Source organism: Macaca nemestrina, chromosome 1 (genome assembly GCF_043159975.1).
Source record: "Macaca nemestrina isolate mMacNem1 chromosome 1, mMacNem.hap1, whole genome shotgun sequence".
Lineage (NCBI taxonomy): Eukaryota > Metazoa > Chordata > Mammalia > Primates > Cercopithecidae > Macaca > Macaca nemestrina.
The window spans coordinates 101,614,986-101,635,411 of record NC_092125.1 but is presented as its reverse complement, the minus strand read 5'-3'; the positions used below and the strand labels follow the sequence as shown (position 1 = coordinate 101,635,411).

The following is a 20,426-nucleotide window of genomic DNA, read 5'->3' as shown; positions in this document are numbered from 1 at the left end:
GGTGTGTACCTGTAATTTCTGATACTTGGGAAACTGAGGTGGGAGGATTGCTTGAGCCCAGGAGTTCCTTTCTCATTTATGGTTGATGAACACTGGGTGGACCAGAAAAATTATAATCAAAATCCTTCTGCCTTTATTTCATCAGCATCTATTCATTAATTCAGCAAATATCCCTGAGCACCTGTGATCACCCAAGCACTGGGCTGGACATTGAAGTGCTGATAGTATATCAGCAGCAGACGCTACCCTCAGGGAACTTACAGTGTGGTTTGTCTTAGAAGCCTAGGGAGATAGGGCAGGGAGAGCCCCCCTTGTTTGCTAGCATCAGACATCGGTCAATTCAATTCTTTAAACATTTAGCAAGAGCCTACTTTGGTCACATTCTAGGCACTGGTGACCATATAAACATTAGCGAGACAGGGCTGCTGTTTTCCCAGGGGATAACAGTTTTGGTTGAGGCAGGGTTAGATAACTGTTATAAGTAAACAAAATCCAAGGCAGATGGCGCTAAGAGCTCTGAGTGACTGGTGGGGGCCACCATGATGGGGGTGGGCTACTCATGGAAAGCCTTGTGCATCAACTGGGATTTGAACAGGATGAGAAGCACTTCAAAAGAAGCTGTGGGAGAAGGGCATGCCATATGGAAAGCACTGCATTGCAGGTCTTGGCTTGAGGACCCTGAACAGGAGGCTGAAATGTTTGGAACTTATGCCCTAGGCAGTTGTAGCCATTGAAGGTGCTTGAGCAGGGAAGTGGCACATAGTTAGCTGTGCTGTAGGGAAAAATAACCTGCTCGCAGTGTGACATGGAGGTTACTGTAACAGGACAGCCCATCTGGCTGCTCCAGGGTAGAGGAGCAGACAGGAGGGAGGATGCAAGAAGTCCTATGGAGGTAGCCACATTTCCAAGCTGGACTCTGAAGGGTATGAGCTGTACTCAGAGCCTGAGCTAGCCCAGCCCTTCCCTAAGTTTGAGGCTTCCATCTGTAGTGTGTAGCTCTGAGCAACTGTACGGGTATGGAGCCAGGCACAGTGGCTCACACCTGTAATCCCAGCACTTTGGGAGGCTGAGGCAGGCAGATCACTTGAGAGGTCAGGAGTTCGAGACCAGTCTGGCCAACATGGTGAAACCCCTACTCTCTACTAAAAATACAAAAATTAGCCGGGAGCAGTGGTGGGCGCCTATAATCCCAGCCACTTGGGAGGCTGGGGCAGGAGAATCATTTGAACCCAGGAGGCGGAGGTTGCAGTGAGCCAAGATGGCACCACTACACCCCAGCCTGGGTGACAGAGCGAGACTCCATCTCTAAATCAAACAAACAACAACAACAACAAAACCAGTAGGGGCATGGAGTACCAGAAAATATTATAGGCCAGCAAAGAAAAACAGACAAGGACTGGGAAAGATGTGTGAGCTGAGGACCTAGGTGAAGCCACCACAAAAGCAACGGAGACAGTGGTTGGAGGTGGGGGTAGGGTGGTACTGCCTACCTAGAGGCGCACGTGCAGGTGGAAGGATGCTTCCAGAGGCAGGAGTTTTGGTCATCAGGGAAGTGTTAGCCACACCCTGCACTGACTTTGCTCTGCTTTCTCCCACAGTCCCCCCAGATGACACCAGGATTGACGGAGGCCCTGTGATTCTACTGCAGGCAGGCACCCCCCACAACCTCACATGCCGGGCCTTCAATGCGAAGCCTGCTGCCACCATCATCTGGTTCCGGGACGGGACGCAGCAGGAGGGCGCTGTGGCCAGCACGGTGAGCTCCGGCCAGCTCCCCCAGCTCCTCCTGGGCCTAGCCCAGCTTACCTCTCCTTTCCCACAGGGGTTTGACCACAGACTCAGGAGCACACAGACGTGAGAGGGGCTTAGAGGTCATCTGGTTCAGCCCTCTCATTCTACAGTTGGGAAAACTGAAACCCAGAGAAGAGAAATGAATTCTCAGGTTTACTGTGTCATTCAGTAGCTGAGCAGAGATTAATAGTAATAGTAAGTTGCCATGGATTAAACACCTACTGAGTGCCAGACACTGTGCACGCTAAGCACTTTATGGACAGTCTCTCTTAATCTTCATAGGAGTCCCATAAAGGAGGCATTATTTCCAACTCACAAAGGAGGAAACTGGTGCTCAGAGGGGTTGAGTGACTTGTCCAAGGTCACACAGCTGGCACAGAGCTGGGGTTTGTACCTGGGTCTGACTGTGCTTTCTCTCCACTGATCACTTCTACCTCTTTCCTTCAGCATCTGTTTGTCAGATTATTCCAGTCATCACAACAAAGGGGCTGGGGAAGCAGGGATCCTTGTATACATTTTATAGACGAGGAAGCCATGAAAGATATCAAGTGACTTGCCCAGGACTACATAGCACAGTGGACAGTACAGCTGGAATTGAAATCCAGATTTCCTGTTTGGGGTTACCCTGCCAGCTGTGGGTGAACATATGTGTATCTAGCCCTTTGCTGGTGCTGCAGGAGCAATTCTCAGTGTGGGGAGGGAGATGTTCCCATGCTCCTCAGTGTGCAATCCCAGGATACCTGGCTTGTGGCTTCAGTTCTGCCCTCAACACACTGTGTGACCTTGAAAAATTCACTTCACTTTTTTCTGGCCTTAGTTTCTCATTTGACAAATGATAATTCGGCCTCAGTGGTACTTAACCTTTTCACAACCAAAAACTGTTATTTTTCTTCATCAGGGCTACATTTTGGCAACGAAACAAGTTGGTTTGTTAATATCCATTTGTCATCCACCCCCATTTTTCATATTCATTAAAGACAATGGAGCTTCGAAGCAGCACGAGGGAGCCAATGTTACTGCACTGGCCCTGAACTGTGCCTGTCCAGCAAAGCTGCATGCATGGTGGTCAAACCATGGGACCTTACTTTGATTAATAATATGACTTCCCTCAGGCAGTTTGCAGTATAGAAAACAGCTCAAGGGTTCTTGTGACCGTATTTAGGGACCCCTGGCTGTCACTGAGCAAGTGTAAGACTTCGAGCCTGTGAGTCCCTTCCCTGCCCTCAAGGAGTTTACAGTTTAGCAGAAGAAACCCAATCTTGAAATACTCACACATGGTGCCTACAAGCAAGACTGGATGTGCCTAGAGCTGTGAGCAGGACACACTGACTATAAGGGCATACATTCAGTCTGGGAGAGAGTTCTGAGGGCTGGGCTGGCTGCAGAAGGCTTTCCAGAAGAGAAGGGATTTGCGCTGGACTCACAAAGAGTGAACTCTAATGTAAACTGTGGCCTTAATAATAATATGTTAGTTTTGGTCCATCAGTTGTAACAGACTTATCACTCTAATGCAAGGTGTTAGGAATGGGGGAAACTGTAAGGTCAGGGAGGAGGGTATATGGAAACCCCCTGTACTTTTTGCTCAATTTTTCTGTAAACTTAAAACTGCTCCAAAAGATAGTCTGTGATGTGGGCATGGTGGCACACACTCCTGTAGTCGCTGCTACTCAGAAGGCTCGGGCAGGAGGATTGCTTGAGTCCAGGCTTTGGAGGCCAGCCTGGGCAACATAGCAAGACCCTAAAAATATAATTTTAATTAAAAGATAATTAATAGTCTATTGATTAAACACACACACACAGACACACACACACACACAGGGAAGAGGTTGTGGGAGTGAAGGGGGTTGAGCTTTAAAGTATCCCTGCAGCTCAAGCCCACCTCTGAGTGAGGTCGCCTTAAGAGAAGTGGAGGGGGCTTTTAGCTTGACCATATCTCCCACCCTTGTCATGTTCCAGGAATTGCTGAAGGATGGGAAGAGGGAGACCACCGTGAGCCAACTGCTCATTAACCCCACAGACCTGGACATTGGGCGTGTCTTCACCTGCCGAAGCATGAACGAGGCCATCCCTAGTGGCAAGGAGACTTCCATTGAGCTGGACGTGCACCGTGAGTGGGCTGGGGGGAGCAGTCTGGAGCAGTGGGGTAGGAGGGGAATGTAGGCAGCTTTTTGAGAAGCACAAACTAAGAGTCCCCCTACGGTCCCCAGGACAAACACTTGCCTTTGTCACATCTTTCATTCCCTGGATTGAACTGTGGGGACTAAGGGCTGGTAGAGCATTGGCTGTGGAGTCAGGCATTCCCCAGGTCTAAACCAGCCTGTTATTAGTCAATGATTTATACTCTCTGGGCCTCCGTTTCCAATTCTGTATACTGTATATTGAAAAAGATAAAATACTGGCCTACAGTCCCTTATTCAAACTAAAAGTGATTTGGTGGCAAAGCCTCAACCAAGGCTCTTCATAGTCTTTTAATTTAGTCTTAAGTTTCACTGCATATGTATTCATATGTGACTATGGGATGTAGCCCAGACGCTGCTGGGGATCTTACACAGTAAACGCTCTATGCGCAGCATTGCCTTTCTAAATTTGAAAAATTCTGAATTCTGAAATGCATCTAGTCCTAAGGATTTCAAATAAGGGACTGTGGACCTGGACCTGCTTCCTGGGGTTGTGAGCATTAAATGAGATATAGCAGAAGAGCATCTAGCATGGAGTATTCTTACCTGGTAGGTGTGTAATAAATTGTCTCTGCCCAGGGAGCCATGGGGGTGTGGGCAGCAACTGGGGATGCCCACACCCCATCCCTTTTAGTGAGCCAAGAAAGCTCACACTGACGCCTAGCGGCCACAGTGGGTCATTAGCCCATTGCGTTATTTGTCCCTTTGGTGCCTTCATTGGTGGTCACCCTAGCAGGCCCCCTAGAGGCTCCATGTGGAAAAGGTGAGGAAGACAGCGTGTTAATTGGAGCTGATACACTGCAACCTCAAATTCCCAGATCCCCCCTGAGAGTGGTCGGGTCTGAGTGTATGTGTTAGGGAGGGAAAAAGAAACTCAAGGGACAGAAAAGACCCTGACTCCCTGTGCTCTACTTTGCAGACCCTCCTACAGTGACCCTGTCCGTTGAGCCACAGACGGTGCAGGAGGGTGAGCGTGTTGTCTTTACCTGCCAGGCCACAGCCAACCCCGAGATCTTGGGCTACAGGTGAGGGGGTCAGAGGCTGGGAGCACTCCAGTGAGTGATACAGAAGAGGTTGGGATCGGAGGCTGTACTGGGGAGGCCAAGCATCATGGATGTAGTTGAGAGGGTCTGAGGCCTGATCCCACCTCTGTGTTGCCTCCTCCCCCAGGTGGGCCAAAGGGGGTTTCTTGATTGAAGACGCCCACGAGAGTCGCTATGAGACAAATGTGGATTATTCCTTTTTCACGGAGCCTGTGTCTTGTGAGGTTCACAACAAAGTGGGGAGCACCAATGTCAGCACTTTAGTAAATGTCCACTGTGAGTAGCTGGGAGGGCAGGGACGGGGACAGAGAGCAGGCGGGCAGGGATGGGGACAGAGAGCGGGAGGGCAGGGACGGGGACAGAGAGCGGGAGGGCAGGGACGGGGACAGAGAGCGGGAGGGCAGGGACGGGGACAGAGAGCAGGAGGGCAGGGACGGGGACAGAGAGCGGGAGGGCAGGACCAGGGACAGAGAGCGGGAGGGCAGGGACGGGGACAGAGAGCGGGAGGGCAGGGACGGGGACAGAGCGGGAGGGCAGGGACAGGGACAGAGAGCGGGAGGGCAGGGATGGGGACAGAGAGCGGGAGGGCAGGGACAGGGACAGAGAGCGGGAGGGCAGGGACGGGGACAGAGAGCAGGGCCCTGGAGGGCCTGGGGCAGAGTCGGGGACGGCTCCATGAATGGGGAGGTAGCAGGGCAGGAGGAAGAAGATTGATTGGAGTTAACCCCGTGAGCTTGAGACCCTAACGAGTGGCTTCTTTCTCCCTCACAGTCGCCCCCCGGATTGTAGTCGACCCCAAACCCACAACTACAGACATTGGCTCTGATGTGACCCTCACCTGTGTCTGGGTTGGGAATCCCCCCCTCACTCTCACCTGGACCAAAAAGGACTCAAACATGGTAAGACTCTTACTGCCTATTCTGAATGCTGGGAGGAAGGGGTGTGGCCACAGATGGGAGTAGATGGGGGGCTGCAGCATCATCTTTGAACCTGGGCTATTTCTAGGGTCTTGGGATTTGAAGGAGAAGGTGCTTACAGTTATCCCCACCTCTTCTCACAGGACAGCTGCCCAGTTCAGAAGCACTTGGGGGACAAACTCAGCTATGCATGGGAAGCAGGGTGGGATGGGAGGAAGGGAGAGGGCCTGGGATGGGCCTGCTGCAGTGGCAAAGGTCTGGTAAATATTGCTGCACAGGGGGGTGGGGAAGCTGAGGCGATTCGCTAGAGAAGGCTGGAGTCTATAGCTCTGCAGAGATGCCCATTAGACCATTTGGGCCAGAACTGCAGGAAGAGGAATCTCAGAGTAAAACGTCCTACTTCATTTGGCAATGAAAACACGACAGATCATCAGAAGAGGCTGCATCCTCCTAAAATGATTGCAGCCTTCACCTGCCCTCTCTGGCCTCCACCCCATCCCTGCCCACTCTTGCAGAGATGGGGTATTTACGTGCCAACCTGTGTAGAGTCAGAGCATGGACCAAAATGGACTCGGGAATCCCTTTTCCTTTCTGGGAATTCACTTGTGGCCCTTCCTGCTTTCTTTCCAATGCCTCCGATGTGGGGCCCTCATGGACCTAGGGGCCCAGGCCTCCTGGCTCCCCACCCGAGGCTGCTCTCTCTGCCCAGGTCCTGAGTAACAGCAACCAGCTGCTGCTGAAGTCGGTGACTCAGGCAGACGCTGGCACCTACACCTGCCGGGCCATTGTGCCTCGAATCGGAGTGGCTGAGAGGGAGGTGCCGCTCTATGTGAACGGTGAGTCAGTGGCCTGAGAGGCAGCCGGGCCTGGGTGGGCGGGCACTGCGGTTTTTAACTGGTTCTGATGTGTGTCTTCTTGCTTGCAGGGCCCCCCATCATCTCCAGTGAGGCGGTGCAGTACGCTGTGAGGGGTGACGGTGGCAAGGTGGAGTGTTTCATTGGGAGCACACCACCCCCAGACCGCATAGTGAGTGGTGGGCCTGCCTGCGGACAGCCAGCCCTCCCTGCTTCTTTGCCCAGGCCCAGTCTCCTCTCACCTCTGCTGGTTTTGCTCCTTCAGCTTCCCTGTCCCGTTTCCATCTTCGAATCTTCTGCTTTCTGTCCCTCTGTCCCTTTACCTGCTCAAATCCCACCTCCTCCCTTACTTGTTATGTGTCCCTGAGCAGATCACTTAATGTTTTGAACCTCAGTTTATTCATCTACAAAACAGGGCCAGTAAATCCTACCTAATAGAGTTGCTGTGAGAAGTCATGGCAGCAACAGGTATGAGACGCCTAGGCCAGCACTCAATTCATGTTAGTTCCCCGCTCTCTCCCCTGGGCTAACACTTCCCCTCTTTTCTCCCTCATCTGCCCTGTCATTGACCTCCTGCTCTTTTCCTTGTTCCCTCCCCTTCCCTGTCTCCTCCTCCTCTGGCTCCTGCCCTCTCCCTCCCATCCCATCAGTTCTCCTGCCTGCCTGGCCCACTCTTCTCTCCCTCCTCTTGCCTTCCTCCTACCAGCCCCTTTGCCTTGCCACTCTCCTCCCTCCTTTCTCCTCTCCCCCACACCATGAGCCATTAATTCCTTCCGTGACCATTAACTGTCAAACCCCTCATCACATTTAATGACCATTTGGCTAACTCCAGGGCTGCCCAGGGACACTTCATTACCACGGCTGCCCGGGCAGCAGGCGGCTGGGCTCCCGGGGGGCTTTCCTTGCAGATCTAGGAGGATTGATCCCTGGAAAGGAGCCAGTTCTCGGCTGCTCCCCTCCCCTTAGGCTCCACTCTGAGGAAGGGGCCACGCAGGGGAATGGCCCAGCTGAGAGGTCAGGGACGGAACGGTCCAGGGATACCCCGTTGTGGGTTCTGCCTATTATAAGTCTGTGGATCAGTCTCAGAGCCAGTCAGGCAGGTCGTGTGGGTTGGTTAACGTTATGCCTAAAGATTGAGTTACGCTTAGTTAGAATCACAGACTATCAGAGCTGAAAGACATCTTGAGCATTGTCTGGCCCTAGCCTGGTTCTGTCATTGTATAGATGAAGAAAATGAGGCCTAGAGAGGGACGGGGAGGCCACACAGGAGCTCGATGGGCAGAGGAGCCCAGCGTTCTTGAGGACCCATGCAGAACTTTTTCTACAACATCTGGGGCTCCCAGTGTCGGTTCATTGCATCAGCTGCATCCACATCACATGTGATCATTATGAAAATAGAGATTCTCCTCCTCCCTGGAGATTCCTATGTAGGACATAAGTCCCAAAAATCTACATTTGAAAGAATCTCCCTAGGTAAATCTGATGTCAGCCATGCTTGGGAGCCACTGCTCCTCCTTGAGTGGAGAGTCAGTGCCGAGGGTGTGAGGCAGCAGGTGTGACTTAAGTTTGTTACAGGGAGGTGTTAGGCTGGACTCGTGGGGCACACATGGCACATAGGGGTGAGGGTGCCTTGAGGGTGGATCAGGGGACACGTGGGCATGGGCTTCTGCCACCTGCCCCTTTCTTACCTCCTTCCTGCCCTCTCCACTGCAGGCGTGGGCATGGAAGGAGAACTTCTTGGAGGTGGGGACCCTGGAACGCTATACAGTGGAGAGGACCAACTCAGGCAGTGGGGTGCTATCCACGCTCACCATCAACAATGTCATGGAGGCCGACTTTCAGACCCACTACAACTGCACCGCCTGGAACAGCTTCGGGCCAGGCACAGCCATCATCCAGCTGGAAGAGCGAGGTGACTGGCAGTGCTGCCTGCCAGCTGGGGTGCAGGGCAGCCTGAGGATTCTGCTCCCTCTTTTCTCCAGGGGCAGGGCTCAGCTGCTCCCCTTCCCTTGGGCTCTGCTCTGAGGGAGGTGACACACAGAGGGATGTCCCGGCTGAGAGATAAGGAGTGAAGGGGTTTGGGGCTACTCCCGTCTGATTCCTGCCTATTATAAGAGTCTGTGCATCAAGGAAAGAACTCTCCTGGGCCTTCCCACCAGAACCTGGCCTCCATATGCTCAACTGGGGAAATTCCCTCACTTTGTTAAAGTGTATTGAGCATTTGCTGTGTGCCAGGCTCTGCCCCAGGGTCTGCAGGAAGAGCCGTGAACAAGACACAGTCCCTGACCTCAAGAAACTTTCAGTGTAGTGGAGGGACTTACAGAGTGGTAGCAAATTAATATTCAGATGGAGAATAATCATATGAACTGCAAAAGGGAATAATGCTGCCCATTTCATTGGGCTGCTGTGAGGATTAAATGAGAGAATGTTTACAAAATGCCTGGCATATCATAGGTGTTCAGTAAGTATGAGTTCCCCTACCTCTTCAAGAATTGTCACTCTGATAGCAGAAAAGTGCTCTCTCCTTTAAGGCACTTCTCACATGTCACATGATAAAAGAGGTATTCCTTTGACTTTTGGAAGCTACCAAGTCCAAAGAGGAAAAGCACTTTTTTGTTGTTGTTTTATTTTTTGAGAACTAACCATTTGACATAGGAGATGGGGCACCGCATGGAAAATGACAGCATCCCATCACTTCCGCCTTTTTTTTTTTTTTTTTTGAGACGGAGTCTCGCTCTGTCACCCATACTGGAGTACAGTGGTGCGATCTTGGCTTACTGCAACCCATGCCTCCCAGGTTCAAATGAGTCTCCTACCTCAGCCTCCCGCGTAGCTGGGACTACAGGTGCATGCCACCACGCCCCCGGCTAATTTTTTGTATTTTTAGTGGAGACGGGGTTTCACCATGTTGGCCAAGGTGGTCTCGATCTCCTGATCTCATGATCCACCCACCTCAGCCTCCCAAAGTGCTGGGATTACAGGCGTGAGCCACTGCGCCTGGTCCATCACTTCGGTCTTAACTGAGGATGCCAGCAAGGGGGTTGGGGGTAGGGAAGAAAGGAGTAGATACAGTAACGTGGAGCTCCACAGGGAAGGATCTCACAGAGGAAAAGCTATAAGCAGGATCTGGATTCAGCTAGAGCTGCTAGGAAGAGAGAGAAGATTGGAAGCAGGATTCCTGAGCTCCTCAGCTCTGGGAAGCAGAGGAAACCAAGGAAAACTGTTGGAGCCCTGGGTAGATAGGTGCACATGGGGCAGTCACAGTGGTATTATGGATGGCACGGTGATGAAAGATGTCGGGATATGGGTGGCAGATTGGAGAGTCTGGAGACAGCTGACCTCAAACAAGAGCGAAGGGCCAAGCATCATAGTCAGGTGGGCTGAAGGACAGAGATCGACAGAACCAAGGCCGGGGCAAACTCCTGCCCCAGCTGCAGGGACGAGACATGACCATGATCTCCATTCTGATGGAGCTGGATCACAGACCAAAATCCAACTACAATGCTGACCTTCCTCTGTAATCCAGCCTTGACTTAAACTGAATGCTGTTCCCAGGCTCAGTCAAAACTTAGCCCTGTACACAAGCCAAGGTTGCCTCTGTAGCTGTGGCCTAGCCTTCAGCCAGCACTGAGCTTAGCTCCCAGTATAACTCCAGCCTCATGCCTCCACCTTTCCTTCCCCATCGAAAGAGGTGTTACCTGTGGGCATCATAGCTGGGGCCACCATCGGTGCGAGCATCCTGCTCATCTTCTTCTTCATCGCCTTGGTATTCTTCCTCTACCGGCGCCGCAAAGGCAGTGAGTATGGGCCCTGTGCAGCCCACAGCCTTCCCCTGGCCCTTCCAGGGCTGTGACAGGCAGTGTTGGGATGGATGGGGGGGTTGGCCGTTGAGCTCCAGCCCAGAGGGAGCCTGAAGCAACCACTGCAGAGGCCAGCAGGAAGCACTTAGTCCAAGCTGCCTCTCCTATCCCAGGTCGCAAAGACGTTACCCTGAGGAAGCTGGATATCAAGGTGGAGACAGTGAACCGAGAGCCACTTACAATGCATTCTGACCGGGAGGATGACACTGCCAGCGTCTCCACAGCGACCCGGGTCATGAAGGCCATCTACTCGGTGAGGGTCCTGCTCCTCGCTGGCCTCCTGCCTTCTCCACCCTCTGAGGAACAGCTCCATCCCAGATCTCTAATAACCGTGGTCATTCTCTCCTTCCTCAATCAGCCTTCCCTGGTCCTGCCACACACACTCTCCCACACTCACACACATACTCCCTCTCTCTCACACACACCCCAGGCTAGTTTCCTCCAGCAGAGGATAGGCAGCTGGGGTTCTCCAAAGACTTCCTTTGCCCCACAGAGTGTGAAAGTTGGAAGCCCCCAGAGGCTTTCTGGTCCATCTGCCTCATTGCTGAGGTGAGGAAACAGCCCTGGAGGGGGGCAATGACATATACAAGGTCCCATTACATGTTAGCAACCAAACTAGTGCTCGAACCGAGGTCTCTGGTCTCTTCCCACCACATCCTAGAGCCTCTGCCTAGAGAACCGAGAACTCAAGTCTGCCCTTGACCTCAGACCCCTCCTGTGAGCAGGTGGCCTCTGAGTGTGGGGAGGGGTTGGTGAGAGTCGAAAAGAGCAGGGCTTCTGTCTGCTGACGCCCCACTCCTGCTGCTCTGCAGTCGTTTAAGGATGATGTGGATCTGAAGCAGGACCTGCGCTGCGACACTATTGACACCCGGGAGGAGTATGAGATGAAGGTGGGAAAGGGGGAAGGGGCCAGGGCACGAGGGCTGGTGGACCAGTGGGTTTCTGAGGGCCTGTAGCAGGGAGGTGAGGACAGACTCGGGGAGGAGTGGTTGGGAGGGATTTTGAAGGAGCAGAGGAGGTGGAATGCTAGATGGGGACATAGGGAGAGCCAGAGGAGGAAGCCCAGAAGGCCATGGTGAGACTTGATCCCCATCCAAGAGGGAACACTGCCTCCATCCTCTTCTCTCATTGCCCCCAGGACCCCACCAATGGCTACTACAACGTGCGTGCCCATGAAGACCGCCCATCTTCCAGGGCAGTGCTCTATGCTGACTACCGTGCCCCTGGCCCTGCCCGCTTCGACGGCCGCCCCTCATCCCGTCTCTCCCACTCCAGCGGCTATGCCCAGCTCAACACCTATAGCCGGGCCCCTGCCTCTGACTATGGCCCTGAGCCCACACCCCCTGGCCCTGCTGCCCCAGCTGGCACCGACACAACCAGTCAGCTGTCCTACGAGAACTATGAGAAGTTCAACTCCCATCCCTTCCCTGGGGCAGCCGGGTACCCCACCTACCGACTGGGCTACCCGCAGGCCCCACCCTCTGGCCTGGAGCGGACCCCATATGAGGCGTATGACCCCATTGGCAAGTACGCCACAGCCACTCGATTCTCCTACACCTCCCAGCACTCGGACTACGGCCAGCGATTCCAGCAGCGCATGCAGACTCACGTGTAGGGGCCAGAGCCTGGCTGGGGCATCTCTGCGGGGCAGAGGAGAAGGCTTTCACAGCTGTTCCCTGATATTCAGGGGCATTGCTCATTGCTCCCTTCTCGGACCAGCCTTCTTCCTCCCACCGTGGCAGGTGGGGAGCAGGTCTCCCAGAAACACCCCGTCCCGAGGATGGTGCTCTTTGCATGCCCCAGCCTCCTGGGCCTGCCCTTCCCTCTTCTTCGGGAGGATGTGTCTCTTCTGACCTGCACTCTTGCCTGACCCTAGAATGGGGACAGGGAAAGTGAAGGTTGGGGAGAGCAGAGGGGGCACTTTTTAGCATTCCCTTTCTATCCCACCCCTCTGATCTCCCATAAGTGGAAATGGGGGTACCCAGGGTGGGCAGGCTTTGGCCTAGGGACATGAAGTATGGGAGTGGGTGGCTGTGGCACAGACAGGTGGAAAACAGGATAGCCTGGCCAGTCCCTGTGTTGTTTGCATTCGTGCCCTGGGTGCATCTCTCCTTCCTCAGGGTACTGCAGAAGGGAGCTTGGATTTATGTTCGCTCTTGTCTACAGAACAGCTCTGGCACTGCATTCAAATCCAGCCTTCATTCAGCTGGGATCAAAATGCCAGTCACCTTGGCCCACTGTGGACAGCTGTCTGTCAGCATGCAGAGGGATCCAGGAATCCCCGGCAGCACTGCCCGCTTTCCTTCTCGTCTATGCTGGGCCAGCCAGATAAGTCAGGGTCCTGGTGGAGAAAGAAAGGCCAGGACCATGTCCTGATTGACCCAGAGACCGCTGTGTGCTGCGCAGCAGTTTCCAGAACCAACACTAGAGGGAGCCACACAGGCCTCCTCTCCCCAGTCTGCCCCACTTCCTGGCTTTAACTCTTGAGCTGGTTTGAGGAGTGGTGAGGTAGGGGTGGGGGTGCTGTATAATTTTTCAAAGGAAACAAAAAACAATGAAAACCTCATTTGGGAAGAAAAGATGTAGGGATTCCCCCACCCAAATACAAGTCCCATTGGAAAGGAAAGGTGGTACCTATTCTTCTCCATGGGGTTTCTAACACCCTCCATTATTCTTTCAGTCTCCAAGCACTTTGAATCCATTTTTAAACATTCAGGTTGCCAGACCTGTCACACAGCGGGCTCCGATAGGGTTAGGGAGGGGGCCTGGCTCTCCGGCTCTACTCTCCTACCCTAGGTACCATCAGTTGGTTGGAGGCCACTTTCCAGGGGGTGTGGGAGACAGGTTTTGGTTTTTTAAGTGTCTTTTTTTTTTTCTTGGACCAATCAGATTCCTTCTTCCACTTTCAGTGCCTTGAGTGTCAAGCTTTGGATGACCGACCCTACGTGGGCGGTTGTGCAGGGAGCGGGTACTTGTGAGCCTCAGACACACTGTTAAGTGTTACAGTGTTAGGAGAGAGATGGGTGAGGGGACCTGGAGAGGTAAGGGGCCTGGAAATGGCCCTGACAGAGAACTTGTGCTGACCAGGAGAAGGTGGCGCGGAAGGGCACCACAGGCATTCCACGGGCCATTCCTCCTCCTCCATGTGCACGCACATCCAACACACACCTTCCATGTGACTGCTTCTCAGCCACCACCTTCTGACCAAAGAGAACAGGAGCTCCAAGGAGAACCTGTACCCCTGCCCCAGCCACGCCTCCCTAAGAAGCAGTGTCTGGAGTTGGCTGTTTCCCACCTCCCCAACTGCATGTGCAGCCCAGTGGTAGGCAGGGCCTCTGGTGCAGTTCCCAAAATGTTCCTCGCCCTTTCTCCGTGGTCACCATTCATAACTCATGTTCGCTTTAATGAGTTACATGCTTATCAGCCACAGGCCATTACCGCCCTTACAGATGGGTCTGGGGGCGACATTCCTGGCCAACCCCTTGCTAGGAAGGACCAGATGATACCCAGGAAGCAAGTAGCTCTGGTTTTAACCTCGCAGGAAGCCTCTGCATCCTCCCTCATTTCAGCAGGGAAAACTCCTGTGGAGTGGGCCCTACCTGGGGCATTTACAGGCTTCCAGCTGTATTCCATCCCTGGAAGCTGATACCTTTCTATAGAGTCCTTTTATGAGAGCTCAGTGGGAAGGTCTGTCAAGAAATTCAGGTTCTTGTACAGACAAATTCATGCAAATTTATATTATTTTCACAAAAACCAGAAGCCATGGGTAATCCAAAGACTTAAAGTCTAAAGATGGTGGCTTTTTAAACATGAACATTCCAAAAAAATCGTTCTTGTTTTGGGTTTGGCTAGATTCTCTTATTTGTCCCTTTTTGGCTTAAGTATCAGTTTCATTCTACTGAAATGATGGAGAGAGGGCCTAAGGCTACTAGGTAATTGAGCTAATGGTGCAGGGAAAATGGTTGAGAAAGGAAGCCTAGTTTTCAGAAGCCTGACACAGAGCTAGTTCACTGTTCTCTATTCCTTAACACATTAACCAGAGCCTCTTGGGTGTCAAGCAGGCACCCAGGAAGGCACAGGGAAGCATCAGCAACCAAGGTCGTCTCTGCCCTCTGTAACTGACATGTTGGTGCCGTCAGAATCTGAATTGGAACCTACCTGAAGGGCCCAGTGGAATAGCTCTTCTGGGGAGTGGAAGGCATCCTTGATCACAGAGCTTTGCTGTTGAATCCTGGAGTCCTGCAACATGGCGGTGCCTCCGTAGTTGGTGATCCTGATCACCTTTGACGGCTTGTTTTAGTGGAAAGAGCAAGGGACTAGAGGTCAGGAGACCCAGGACCCAGTCCTGAAGCTGCCAAGGTTAGATCTTGGCCTAACTTTCTGTTCATTGCCCCCAATTTGTCTGGCCTGTAAAATGAAGGGGGAGAGTTGCACAAACCTAAAACTATTCTGGTTTTGTTATACCCATTGTGCTGCCAGTAGGGGTGGGACTGCCCATTGCTGGCAAGGAACTGGGAACAGTAGCAAGCATGGTGAGTGCTGGGGAGCTGGTCGGGGGGTTCTCTCCTGTTCGAAGAAGCAGCTTTCACCATGGGCTTCATTATCTTGTCAGACGTGTTGTGAATTAGTTTCCACCAGGGACCCCTTTATAAACAACAACACAAAATACACCCTAAGCCTCAGAGTAAAGTTGATGTGGGGCTATCCTTTGGCTATTGGGTCATCTGTGCTGCTCCCCACTCATTTCTGATTGGTTTGCAAACGTGTCTTTTGCCAGGGCAGGGCATAGTATGCACATAGGCATATTATGTGCCTAGGTTTCAGGCACTGCTTCTGTAAGGGAAAATGGGAGTAGCCTTCCTCCACCCTGATCCTTAGGAACATTCCTCCGGCCCAGGGACAGCTTGCTCTTCTTACCAAACAGGTGAAGCCTGCAGTCCAAGGTGCCTGGAGCCAGAGGTCAGGGAGTATGCACAGCTGCTCCCGCCTGAGAAGGAGCAGCTTGCAAGGGGAGCCAGTGGAGGGAAAGGGGTACAACAGTTTTGGAATACATTCTGGATCTTGAAAAGGATCTTGTGATTTTGGCTGAGCCATGGTCACTTCCCTCGTAAAGGGCCCGCCCTATATCCTAAATTCTGGATCCCTCAAAGTCCAGCCACAGAATTTGCATGAAGCAAAAAGCCTAGTCAGTGAGAAAGGCAAGGGTCCAAGATGGGAGCAGTGCTGTGCTCTCATCACTGTCTTGCTTGGAGTGAAAATGTTCATGTGAGCACCCTGTCTTCAGGCAGTATGCTCTCCCCTTATCCCAGCAGGGCTACTTTCCTCTTCACTCTGAGGGGAGCTTTAGCTGCTTTCAAAATGGAGCACGTTGCACTGGAGTTTCGTGCCCTCTTGTTAACCTGTCAGGAGCCACAGTCCCAGGCTCCATAAAACGGAATCGATGTCTCAGTATACATGACCCACGTTCATAGCAATGTTCAGCCATTTGGGTTTGAAGAAAGCCGCATTAAAGCCAAGACCCCATTTGGAGCGAACTGCCTTGTTCTTTGCTGTGTGGAAGGTTCTGTCCCCACAGCTAAGCTCCAGTTCCTCCCCAAGCATCCTGGCCTCAGAAATCCTGGCTTCCCCAAGTTAGTGCTGTCTGACCTGAGCCAGGCCACCGCTTGGTGCCTCTGCAGGCCACTGTGCATGTTGATAATCGCCCAAAAGGATTAGTGAAGCTCCTGACCCTGGCAAGGCCGTAATGAACACTGAAGTGCACAGGCCAAGGGATGTAATTGAAAGGCATTTAGTTTTGTGAAGACGCTATAAAATTAGCATTTAAATATCCCATTCCCTTCTCTTGGCCTCCTCCTATCCCCCTATGGTATTTCTCCTCCTCTCCTCAAGGCCAGGCTTTTTGTGAAAGGCATTGGCTCACCTTTGTCAGTGTGGTCCCGATGCTCACTTCTGGGCTGCTGGAGAGGACTGAGAGATGTGTGATTTGGTAGGAAGGAGGTGTGTGTGGGGGGTTAGTGGGGAATCCCATTTCTTTGCATCACTGTGAGGGAGCTCCAGGCCCTGTCCCTGGAGAAATAATTGCTGCGCAGAAGTCACAGGCCATACTGGGCAGTTCTGGTACAAACCTGCCCTTAATAATAATAAAATAATAATAATAACTCCATTTGCATAGAACTGTCACTCGTTCCTGCCAGTCTGCTGTCCCTACCCTGGTTTTTTGCTGGCCCCAACCACCGGCCTTGTTGAGTACTGATGGGCCCTGAGCTCTTCTGTTTGCTTCTGGAGCTCTTCAGATGCTGCCCCCCTGAGAATACCCTAACTCTGGGGAGAGAGCAGCCAAAATCCCAATACAATGAAACTCCACACAATCTTGTTAGCAACAGTGACCCAGAAAATTTTGAGGTGTCCAATTTCACCAGAAGAGGCCCAGGGCTCCCTTTGGTCACATTTTCTACCCAGCCATTCTTGGGATTGCAACATCCATTTCTAGCTCCAGTTGAATTTTCTCCACCCAGACCCCAGAAATAAATGGATCCATGATGATAATTAAGAGAAGAGAAAAAAAAGATATTATTTTTGTTAGGACAAACCATCGTAGGTTTTTAGCAATGTGTATCTGTGTGTCCCTCACACCTTTTCCTATTCTACTTTTTTTCTTTTTTTTAAAATATTATGTACTATATTTTTAGTCTCAAACACACTATATATTATATATATTTAATTTTTTTATATATATAAATATAAATGTTTTAAAAAGTACCATGTTTTGTGTTGTTTAATGCATTAACGGCTAGTTACTTAAAAGCCTGCCTGACTCTGGGTGATAGTTCTGGTTTGGGGAAAAAACAGGTTTGGACTGAAATTGCAGAAACAGTGTTTGTGCCACCTCCAGGCCATGGGGCAAAAATGTATTCTCTAGTTTGCCACTTGTGCAGAACCCTGAGGCCAATTATGGCAGTTCAGGGACAAACAGCTGGAGGCCCCTGCTATTGGAACACAGCATCCAAATGTTCTGTGCCAGATCACATTATGGGAATGGGAAAGGGGGAGACTTTTCAATCCGAGTTCCAGATCCCAAAGGAATTGGGACAGGTGTGTAAGAATGGCTGGTTTTGTTTATTTAAAATGCTGTGGTTTGGGTAAAAAGCAAAGTTACGAGGTCTCCAACCTTTTGAACTTGTAGTGAAGCAGAATGAAAAAACAGATGGTGCAGGAGTGCACACACACACAGGCCATCCTGCTGAGAAATCCTAAATTCCCTGAGTTGAGTTCCCATGGGTTTCACTTTGCTCATTTCTCAGGAGTGTTTGCAGATACCTGAAATTGTTTTCAGATAATGCTTTTTCAGATAATGTTTTGTTTTATTTTGTTTTGGACTTTTATTTTGTTTTGTTGTAGAGACTGTGTTGCCCAGGCTGGTCTCGAACTCCTGAGTTCAAGTAATCCACCCACCTCGGCCTCTGGAGTCGCTGGGATTACAGGTGTGATCCACTGCGCTTGGCCCATATAATGTTTTTTAAAGCTATAAATCATTAGAGAAATAGGGTTTATTGTTTTCTTCAGTTAACAACCAAGCAAACTCAAGACAGTTTACAGGCCGGGCGCGGTGGCTCAAGCCTGTAATCCCAGCACTTTGGGAGGCCGAGACGGGCGGATCACGAGGTCAGGAGATCGAGACCATCCTGGCTGACACGGTGAAACCCCGTCTCTACTAAAAAATACAAAAAACTAGCCGGGCGAGGTGGCGGGCGCCTGTAGTCCCAGCTACTTGGGAGGCTGAGGCAGGAGAATGGCGTGAACCCGGGAGGCGGAGCTTGCAGTGAGCTGAGATCCGGCCACTGCACTCCAGCCTGGGTGGCAGAGCGAGACTCCGTCTAAAAAAAAAAAAAAAAAAAAAAAAAAAGACAGTTTACAGTAGCCTTTTTTGTACATAAGGGACACCCAACATAGAGAGGAAGACAGGATGTAAGAGCTGTCTGGATGAAAAAATACTTTCAAAATAATGCAACCCATTTCCAAGAGGGCTAGAAGTCACAGCACAGGAGCTGCAGCTGAGGGAGGGTGCAAGGTGCTGTGGGGCCTGGGGTTTGGAGGCATGTAGCCAGGACCAAGAACCTATAGGTAGCCCAAGGTGAATCCAACCTGGATGGGAATGAGAGGCCAAGGTACAGTTATATTTGGAGGCTGCGTTGAGGTAAGTTGCACTGGCATAGGTAAAAATGGCATTGATAGAATACAAAAGCAAATAGGAAACAGTAGGGAAAAAAGAAAAAACCAGGACAGGAAGCAAAGTTGTGCAAATGTGTAGGCACAGGTGAATACTATCAGGCCAAGTGGTGCTGGGTGGGGTGCTTCCTATGTTATGTGTCCACCTGGGATACATTTATTCATCTCCACATCTCCAGACCCCAGCACAGGGCCAGCAGGTTCTTTGGGACAAGTCTTTGTAGGGCACTACATAAGGCTCCAAGGGCCTAAACCAAATCTCAGCCACAAGAAAGGCCACAGGACCTCGTCCCTGCATATTAGGCCTCTTCCTGTGATGGGAGCCCCAGCCCCTCTAAGTCACCTCCAGCCTGAGGATAAGTAATAATGACACAGCCCCTTTATCATCTGGCTTTGCAAAGTTGTAAAAGCCACCCCCTCATTGTGAGGCTTTGGCGTCACAACAGCAGCTATTGGCCTAGGCGTAAACACACTCCTGTGTGAGTTCAGATTTCTCCATGAGATAACCCCACATCTTTCACTTACTTCACAACCCTCCCCTGCACTTACCCTACATTTCAACACAGTTAAATGGAATTATGCCTTGTTTGTGGTATGCCCCTGAACTTTCCTCCCTCTGTGCTTTTGTCCAAGCTCTTTTCCCTGCCTGGAGTTCCTTTGCTTTCCCATTTCTAAGTTTTATTTATCTTCAAGGCCCAGCCCAAAGGCCATCTCCTCCAGGAAGCCTTGCCTGACTCATTACTCACCTTCTCTTCCTCCCTGGAAGTCTCGTGGGTTAGCTGTTATCTCACTGATCTCATCTCATTTATAGCCCTTCTGCTTTGATAACAGGATGTTGTGTGTGACACATTAGCACTTTTCTCCTAAAAGAAGGTCACTGAAAGGCAGAGAGCATGTATCATTTATTTTAGTATCCATCACCCAACAGAGTGCATGTAGTTTCTCAGCATGTGCTGGAGGAATGCAGGCATGGAGGGAAGGAAAGCGGGAGGGGAAGCAAACCCATAAACACAATACATAAAAGGAATTTAACCTAGAGGAGTTCATGCTTGATAAAGTAGTGTAGCATGGTGATTAAAAGCATGGACGTTCGAGTCAGTCTACCAAGCCGATAGACATGACCAGTACTTATTGATACTGAATTCTCTCTTTCTGAGTTCCCTGGCTGTTAGACAAGGCCAAGCTGACTATAAACAGAAGTGGCATGTCACTTCCAGACCAAGGCATTTAATTGCTTGTGTGAGACCCTCCAGCATTGTCTTCCTCTGCCCTAGCGACAGGAGCCCATTTATTCCAAATGGTACGGCTTTGTCATAGTGGAATCTGTCTGGCTGGGTCCCTGAGCCCTTTAGCCAACCCATGGTGAATATGTAGTTTGAGGGAGAAATGAATTTTTGTTAAGATATTGAAATTTTATGGTTATTTGTTACTGCAACACAGTATATCCTATCCTGATTAGTACAGACAGTGCTAAAACCCTGCCTTCACCGTTTGCTCCTTGGGTAAGTTACTTTACCTCTCTGCATCTCTCTTTTCTCCTCTGTGAAGTGGACTAGTA

At 51.2% G+C, this 20,426-nt stretch overlaps 2 protein-coding genes across 3 annotated transcripts in view; both read left to right on the top strand.

Moving 5' to 3' along the window:
* Positions 1–17,401, top strand: part of KIRREL1 (kirre like nephrin family adhesion molecule 1) — a 109,356-nt gene extending 91,955 nt beyond the window's left edge. The window contains exons 4-15 of one of the 2 annotated variants that reach the window (XM_011769952.2): positions 1,599–1,756; positions 3,748–3,898; positions 4,888–4,993; positions 5,139–5,287; positions 5,783–5,910; positions 6,638–6,764; positions 6,854–6,954; positions 8,496–8,694; positions 10,472–10,579; positions 10,756–10,895; positions 11,455–11,532; positions 11,781–17,401. In XM_011769952.2, coding sequence (XP_011768254.1) covers positions 1,599–1,756; positions 3,748–3,898; positions 4,888–4,993; positions 5,139–5,287; positions 5,783–5,910; positions 6,638–6,764; positions 6,854–6,954; positions 8,496–8,694; positions 10,472–10,579; positions 10,756–10,895; positions 11,455–11,532; positions 11,781–12,257 — 1,922 coding nt within the window. In that variant the 3' untranslated portion in view covers positions 12,258–17,401. Of the gene's footprint in view, positions 1–1,598; positions 1,757–3,747; positions 3,899–4,887; positions 4,994–5,138; positions 5,288–5,782; positions 5,911–6,589; positions 6,765–6,853; positions 6,955–8,495; positions 8,695–10,471; positions 10,580–10,755; positions 10,896–11,454; positions 11,533–11,780 lie in introns of both variants that reach the window. The other variant, XM_011769950.2, reaches the window with a different exon arrangement.
* On the top strand, positions 13,662–17,401 carry LOC112429500 (uncharacterized). The gene is given in 3 exon segments (XM_024798055.2): positions 13,662–14,103; positions 14,106–14,128; positions 14,130–17,401. Coding segments are annotated over 3 exon segments (624 nt in total). The 3' UTR covers positions 14,289–17,401.
* Positions 17,402–20,426: the final 3,025 nt, after the last annotated feature.